This window comes from Tachysurus fulvidraco, chromosome 23 (genome assembly GCF_022655615.1).
Source record: "Tachysurus fulvidraco isolate hzauxx_2018 chromosome 23, HZAU_PFXX_2.0, whole genome shotgun sequence".
Classification (NCBI taxonomy): domain Eukaryota; kingdom Metazoa; phylum Chordata; class Actinopteri; order Siluriformes; family Bagridae; genus Tachysurus; species Tachysurus fulvidraco.
The window spans coordinates 716,022-723,521 of record NC_062540.1 but is presented as its reverse complement, the minus strand read 5'-3'; the positions used below and the strand labels follow the sequence as shown (position 1 = coordinate 723,521).

The window sequence follows — 7,500 nt, the reverse complement described above, 5'->3', positions numbered from 1 at the left end:
AAATTACGAGTTTAATAACAATCTTAACCGAGACGTGGTTCAGCGCTTCCAAATGACGTCACCTCTAAACCCCCCAGTAAAATGAATGTAATAGCGACATCCAGCGGTCAGAGCAGGAACTGACTTGTTTTAAACCAGGTGTTTATTGTTTATATCACAGATTGTAAATCATTATTGTACTGATGATGAGAAGTCAGTGATCACAAACAGGCAGCGAAATTAAATACAGATTCAAAAACAGTGTTATTTTACAGTGTAAATGGTTATGTACATACACTTCAGTAACCTCTTTACTTCACAAACAAAACTCCTGAAACTGTCACTGAGATTATGGAATGAATTGAAATGTTTTCTCAACCACATAATGCATAAACGATAATATGACATTAAAAACCAGCGATATGATACATGCTCACAATGTGCATAATATTCACATTTTTTTAAGAAAACGCTAAAACACAGGAAGCTTGAGCCTGTGAGAAATAAACAGCATGAAGTCACGTCTGTCCCTGAGGTTTCATCCAGCGAATAGTGCAACATGACGGAATCATTTAGGTTTGTCTCTCCTGCTTTCACACATCGTTTGGGAATAAATAGTTAAAACGTGCCGTGGGATCCCAGTGAAGATGAGAGATGAGGTCAAGGGCGTTCGTGAGGACACACAGCACTTTCACTTAAAGCTTTCAGGTTTAACAATCCCCACTAAGATAAATAACTTCTGTCTTCTCAATCTAATCTTAATGTTGGTCAGTTTCTCAGCTCACAGCACTTTATTAGACCACTAACACTAGATTATCGTCCTTTCCCTTCACTTCCCTACATTTGCTCCACATGTAGCTGAAGGTTAAAGGTTTATTTCTTGGACATTAACACATCATTAAAACTTTTGAGTTTGCTGGAGATGAGAAACAGAGTTTTCAGGCATATTGTTGTGGCTTTTGTGAACCGGTAGAAGCTGTCATGTTCTCTGTCTTGTTCTCGGTCACGTTCTCTGTCTTCTTCTGGGAATCTTTAGACGTGTCAGCATTGTGACCCTGAGTTGCTGATTCTGAGGATTCAAATGAAAGAAGTGTAAACAGTGCCACTGCCGAACGAGTCGACCGAAACGACTAAATAGTCTGAACGGAATTTCTTCATTAGTAATATTCAACTTTAATAAAATACTAAAATATAAAAGTGTAACGTTGAAAATCTCACTCTGTAGTTTAGACAGCGCATGTTCCAGACCCTTCATTGACTTTATCTGATTACTCCTGAACCTGGACAAGCCAAACTCCTAGAGGGAGAGGGGGGGGGGGCAGAAAGAGAGGGAGAGAGAGAGAGAGAGAGAGAGAGTCAGAGAGAGGGGGAAAGAGATAGAGAGAGGGGGGAGAGGGAGAGGGAGAGAGAGGGAGAGAGAGAGACAGAGAGAGGGGGAAAGAGATAGAGAGAGACAGAGAGGGAGAGAGAGACAGAGAGGGAGAGAGAGAGGGAGAGGGGGGGAGACAGAGAGAGGGAGAGGGAGAAAGAGAGAGAGAGAGAGAGAGAGAGAGAGAGAGAGGGAGAGAGAGGGAGAGGGAGAGAGAGAGAAAGACAGAGAGAGAGAGAGAGAGAGAAGAGAGAGAGAGAGATATTGGTGAGTTTTCTTGTATCACATATCTGTGACTCTTGATTGGGTGACATTTTTAGACTGTGTGTGTGTGTGTGTGTGTGTGTGTGTGTGTGTGTGTGTGTGTGTGTGTGTGTTACCTGTATAGGCCTGGACAGACCAAACACTCCTGATGAGATCCAGGCTTCTCTTGTGAGATGAGTCCATACAGAGGTCTCCTCCACACCATGAAACACACATCGCTCCACCACTGTCTGATACCACACACACACACACACACACACACACACACACACACACACACACACACACACACACACACAAAGGTAAGAAAGCTCAAAGCACACACTTGTCAATCTGATATGAACAGATATGTGAAGATAATATGTTGTTCCTGGTTACCATTAATTTGGAATGGTTTAAGTTCCAGGTTAATGTAGTGAGTTGTCTGTTGCTGGGGTCGACAACAGAGTCTTCTACAATGTAAACAGACCGTGATAGGTTGCCGGGGAAGATTAGCTCCGCCCACCGAGGCAGCCGATTGGTCTTTGTGAAGAGACGTCGGGAAAGGAGAACATTATCTGGAGTCACCTCACGAAAGATCACATCTTCTGTCAAAACATGAGTACTTAGAGAGAGAGAGAGAGAGAGAGAGAGAGAGATGAACAGGTAAAGATGGAGGCTGAAGGTGCTGTGAGATGCTCCTCATCTCCAGATGTTGTTGATGATCAGTACCTGTATGGATTCGGGTATCTCTGCCAGAACGCAGACAGGACCTGCTCCCACGTGCTCCTGATGTCTGTCTCACTGAAGAAATACTTCCCCATCACTGACAATACAAGGAGAGCATATAATTAAAGAAGGATTTAGACGGTGTTGATCCGAAAGACTTCCTGTAGACGTGGATGTGATGTTAGAGGAAAATAATCATCACAGTACATAAGGAGTATAAGCATCAGTACAGTATTATTATTAAAGGGGGTTACAAATATACATATACACAGTTCATAAGGAGGCGTATGGCTCTGTACCCAGGGCAGACTTGGGGAACTGATCACTGCTTGGTCCATCTTATTCCAACATACAGGCAGAAACTAACATCTACTGTCTGTAGTATAAACAGTGAAGAGACGGAGCAGTGAGGCAAAGCAGGAACTGTTTTTACTGCACTGATCGGAGCATCTTTGAGGCTGGAACTGACAGCCTGGATGAACTGACTGACACTGTGACGTCTTACGTCAGTTTTTGTGCCAACCAAAACCTTCTGCAAGTACAATAACAACAAGCCATGGTCCACAGCCAAACTGAAAAAACTTCGACAAGCCAAGGAAGATGCCTACAGAGGGGAGGTCAAAGGTGACAAAGGGGATCAGAATAGCCAAAATTAGCTACTCTGATAAGCAGGTTTTCAGATAACATCCCTGCGTCAGTGTGGAAAGACCTGCAAGACATCGCAAACTACAAGAGATCCCACCCGAATGAAGCAAAGACCTGGCTGACGACCTCAACACCTTCTACTGCAGGTTTGAGAACATTTCCACGCCTCCCATCCAACCCAGCTCACTGACTGACATCAACAGGACAGTAACCGACCGCAACACACAGTAAAAACAGCAGATATAATAACTGGTGCCCCCCTGCCCACCCCCCAGGACTTGTACCATACAAGAACCATAAACCGGGCAGTAAACATCACTACTGCCCCTTCACACCCTGGACACGCCCTCTTTCAGCTCCTCCCTTCTCTCAGGTGCTACAGAACTTTACTAAAACTCCCAGACACAGGAACAGTTACTTACCCCAGACAATCACCCTGATTAACACCTCACCATCATTATATTCACTGCTTCATATCTATAAGTACTGCATTATCAGGACTGTCAGTCATTACATCATCTGTATATATTACACACTACTGCTGCTGTATAGTGTACTAAAGTATAATATTACACTATATTGTTATTTACACTTCCACACTTTATGTACAGAACTGATCTGTTATATATTCTGTATTATAGTGTTATTAATGTGTGTATTGTATAGTATAGTGTTATTAATGTGTGTATTGTATAGTATAGTGTTATTAATGTGTGTATTGTATAGTATAGTGTTATTTATGTGTGTATTGTATAGTATAGTGTTATTTATGTGTGTATTGTATAGTATAGTGTTATTTATGTGTGTATTGTATAGTATAGTGTTATTTATGTGTGTATTGTGTAGTATAGTGTTATTTATGTGTGTATTGTATAGTATAGTGTTATTTATGTGTGTATTGTGTAGTATAGTGTTATTTATGTGTGTATTGTATTGTATAGTGTTATTTATGTGTGTATTGTATAGTATAGTGTTATTTATGTGTGTATTGTATAGTATAGTGTTATTTATGTGTGTGTTGTATAGTATAGTGTTATTTATGTGTATTGTATAGTATAGTGTTATTTATGTGTGTATTGTACAGTATAGTGTTATTTATGTGTGTATAGTATAGTATAGTGTTATTTATGTGTGTATTGTATAGTATAGTGTTATTTATGTGTGTATTATATAGTATAGTGTTATTTATGTGTGTATTGTATAGTATAGTGTTATTTATGTGTGTATTGTATTGTATAGTGTTATTTATGTGTGTATTGTATAGTATAGTGTTATTTATGTGTGTGTTGTATAGTATAGTGTTATTTATGTGTATTGTACAGTATAGTGTTATTTATGTGTGTATAGTATAGTGTTATTTATGTGTGTATTGTATAGTATAGTGTTATTTATGTGTGTATTGTGTAGTATAGTGTTATTTATGTGTGTATTGTATTGTATAGTGTTATTTATGTGTGTATTGTATAGTATAGTGTTATTTATGTGTGTATTGTATAGTATAGTGTTATTTATGTGTGTATTGTATAGTATAGTGTTATTTATGTGTGTATTGTATAGTATAGTGTTATTTATGTGTGTATTGTATAGTATAGTGTTATTTATGTGTGTATTGTATAGTATAGTGTTATTTATGTGTGTATTGTATAGTATAGTGTTATTTATGTGTGTATTGTATAGTATAGTGTTATTTATGTGTGTATTGTATAGTATAGTGTTATTTATGTGTGTATTGTATAGTATAGTGTTATTTATGTGTGTATTGTATAGTATAGTGTTATTTATGTGTGTATTGTATAGTATAGTGTTATTTATGTGTGTATTGTATAGTATAGTGTTATTTATGTGTGTATTGTATAGTATAGTGTTATTTATGTGTGTATTGTATAGTATAGTGTTATTTATGTGTGTATTGTATAGTATAGTGTTATTTATGTGTGTATTGTATAGTATAGTGTTATTTATGTGTGTATTGTATAGTATAGTGTTATTTATGTGTGTATTGTACAGTATAGTGTTATTTATGTGTGTATTGTACAGTATAGTGTTATTTATGTGTGTATTGTATAGTATAGTGTTATGTGTGTATTGTATAGTATAGTGTTATTTATGTGTGTATTGTATAGTATAGTGTTATTTATGTGTGTATTGTATAGTATAGTGTTATTTATGTGTGTATTGTATAGTATAGTGTTATACAATATGACATGAGAGTCACAAACAGCTAGAACCAAATTCCTTGTGTGTGTCAACATCAACACACTTGGCCAAAAATTCTGATTCTGATTCTGATAAACACACACACTTACACACACACACACACACCTACACACACACAGACATATATATATACACACACACCACACACAAACACACACACACACACACACATATACACACACCACTGAACGTGTTGATCTGAGGTCGTTTTTGAACATCTCACAGATTAAGTTCTGCTCTTTATTATCAGTATTTTGATCTCAGATTCTATATCGGATGGTTTGATGGTTTAAACACATTAAATTCGCGCATTCAGTTTTTACTCATTTCAATTGCGTATGAGGAGATTTCACTTACACACCCGTATTCCGCTAAATCCGGCCTCCTGCTCTGGGATTGGCTAATTACACCGCGGCCTGACGCCAGCACTGAAATGTTAACCAATCGTAACGCGAGGTTTGGAATCCCACCAACCAATCACAGCAAACATGTCGGAATGTAGGTAGGAGAAAAACCATGGCGCTTGTTCATCATGGCGCGGCGTTCATTTAGCTTTTAAGGTTTTGACTTCGGTTAAAATGTGAAACTGAAACAACACAATTACAGAAAAAATCTTAACCAAACTCTACGAACGTTAAGCAGTTAGCTAGCAACCACGTAAATGAGCAGAATGACGGATTATTTGACGCGCCACTCTGTGTCTGTGTACCAAACGACCACTACGTGCTCTAGGAAGGGAGCAGCAGTGTGTTAGCACGAAGCCCTAAGTAGTGCAGAAATATAGGGAACACTGACTTATTTGGGATCCTCTAATTTACATACAGTTCGTCCTTTCATCCAGCATTAATCCGTGGGTTCTAAAATAAACCGTCTCCGGATATCAGATATAAGCGTCTTTATTGAAGGGATGAAAAATCTAAGTATATAAATTAAAGCTAGCCTTAGCTACTTCACACATACCTCAGATTTAACACGACGCTTTAGTGCATCATCGTCTCTCTGTAATGATCATCAGTCTGTATGGATGCTGGAAGTGTGGACTGAACTTTTCCGTGCTATACAAAGCGAGTCTGACTTACAGTCTGAAATCAACCGCATTGTGCATTATTTATGCCACCATTAGATGGCAGTTTAGCAGTTTACACTTCTCCCTTTTCTCCGCTAGGTGGCAGCGCCGCACCGTGTTCACGACGTAGTGTTTATTTTCGACGCTAGATGGCGGCATGATATCAGATTTTTATCTTGCATTGATCGATTTTAATGATCGACACCGCAAATATTATTAAAATAATAAATGTGTTAAAGGGGTTAAAATATATATTATAATCTGTAAGCTAAATATTTCGACCCGAAACCTTTGGCTTGTATATTAAGCTTGAATTTAAAACAGAACCTAAACCTTTATTTTAGTTTTATTTCAGATTAAATCTGACATTAAAGATCATCTTGTTTTGTGGAAATACACGATGATAGAAATGATGACTAGTGAAATAAATTCTGTCCATTTCCATCCAGACCTGTGATCTGGTTCTTGATTCAAAATTTGCCCATAATGTCTTATAAAATATTAGAAGTTAAAATGATTACTTTAAAAGTGTAGAAAACTAAACTGAGTTATTCTGATTGGCAGCTGGATGATAAAAGTGTTTAACCCTAAACCCCGTGACTGATACAGTGATTAGTGTGCGAGTGGTTGGGGACACAGACACTGATGATGATGAAGACGATGTGCCATTTAGAGCACACCTCTGAGTCCTCCTCCTGTAGCCCCGCCCACTTCTTCTCCTCATCACCGTGTCTCTGGTTCTTCTGCATTGTTTTATGAATGTTCATCCTGAGCAGAGCTTCATCACATCAACATGAGTCCACCCAGGTGTTATAGATGTACTTACTTGGTAAGATTATTATTATTGTTGTTGTTGTTGTTATTATTGTTATAATAATAATAATTATAATAATAATAATAATAATAACAACAATAATTATTTTGTTATTGTTGTTATTATTATTATTATGTTATTATTGTTATGATTGTTGCTACAGTTTGTAAGAAGACAAAAATTCCTACTTTCTGACATTTTTTTTTCCTTTCTTTCTTTCTTTCTTTCTTTCTTTCTTTCTTTCTTTCTTTCTTTCTTTCTTTCTTTCTTTCTTTCTTTCTTTCTCCTCAGTTCCTCTTCATCGTGGCGGTTGCTGGATGGCACGATCTGGATAACACTGAGTACGACTGCTGGCCCCTGGAAAAACCGGACGAGTTAAACATGATTGACTGTGGAGGTGCCATTACTTTTGCACAGACATTATACGTTATTGAGTTT

At 37.6% G+C, this 7,500-nt stretch overlaps 2 protein-coding genes across 6 annotated transcripts in view; one reads left to right on the top strand and one right to left on the bottom strand.

Annotated features, from left to right (window-relative positions):
- Positions 1-124: 124 nt before the first annotated feature.
- prelid1b (PRELI domain containing 1b) lies at positions 125-6,342 on the bottom strand. Of its 3 annotated transcripts, none has more exons than XM_027162339.2 (6): positions 6,143-6,342; positions 2,324-2,417; positions 1,991-2,216; positions 1,729-1,842; positions 1,198-1,276; positions 125-1,048 (listed from the first exon to the last, which is right to left on the bottom strand). In XM_027162339.2, exons 2-6 carry the CDS (start codon positions 2,413-2,415, stop codon positions 918-920), a joined length of 642 nt encoding a protein of 213 aa, XP_027018140.1. In that variant the 5' UTR covers positions 2,416-2,417; positions 6,143-6,342; the 3' UTR covers positions 125-917. The 3 variants fall into 3 exon arrangements, with proteins under 3 accessions (XP_027018140.1, XP_027018143.1, XP_027018142.1); XM_027162342.2 differs by lacking the exon at positions 6,143-6,342 and adding an exon at positions 5,544-5,682; XM_027162341.2 differs by lacking the exon at positions 6,143-6,342 and adding an exon at positions 5,540-5,678.
- LOC113652989 (atrial natriuretic peptide receptor 2) overlaps positions 5,545-7,500 on the top strand; it is a 13,863-nt gene continuing 11,907 nt past the window's right edge. Inside the window, exons 1-3 of one of the 3 annotated variants that reach the window (XM_047807483.1) lie at positions 5,545-5,680; positions 6,813-7,077; positions 7,354-7,459. In XM_047807483.1, the coding sequence (XP_047663439.1) occupies positions 7,042-7,077; positions 7,354-7,459 (142 nt within the window). In that variant the 5' untranslated portion in view covers positions 5,545-5,680; positions 6,813-7,041. Of the gene's footprint in view, positions 5,685-6,812; positions 7,078-7,353; positions 7,460-7,500 lie in introns of those variants that run through there. The other 2 variants (XM_047807482.1, XM_047807484.1) reach the window with 2 other exon arrangements.

What these genes read in the sequence shown, in the direction of transcription:
- prelid1b (XM_027162339.2), bottom strand. Translation starts at nt 2,415, where the DNA reads ATGGGGAAGTATTTCTTCAGTGAGACAGACATCAGGAGCACGTGGGAG. An exon ending in TAAACCATTCCAAATTAATG is followed by an intron (nt 1,843 to 1,990) that starts GTAACCAGGAAC and finishes GTGTGGTATCAG; the next exon opens with ACAGTGGTGGAGCGATGTGT. An exon ending in GTCTGTCCAGGCCTATACAG is followed by an intron (nt 1,277 to 1,728) that starts GTAACACACACA and finishes CTCTCCCTCTAG; the next exon opens with GAGTTTGGCTTGTCCAGGTT.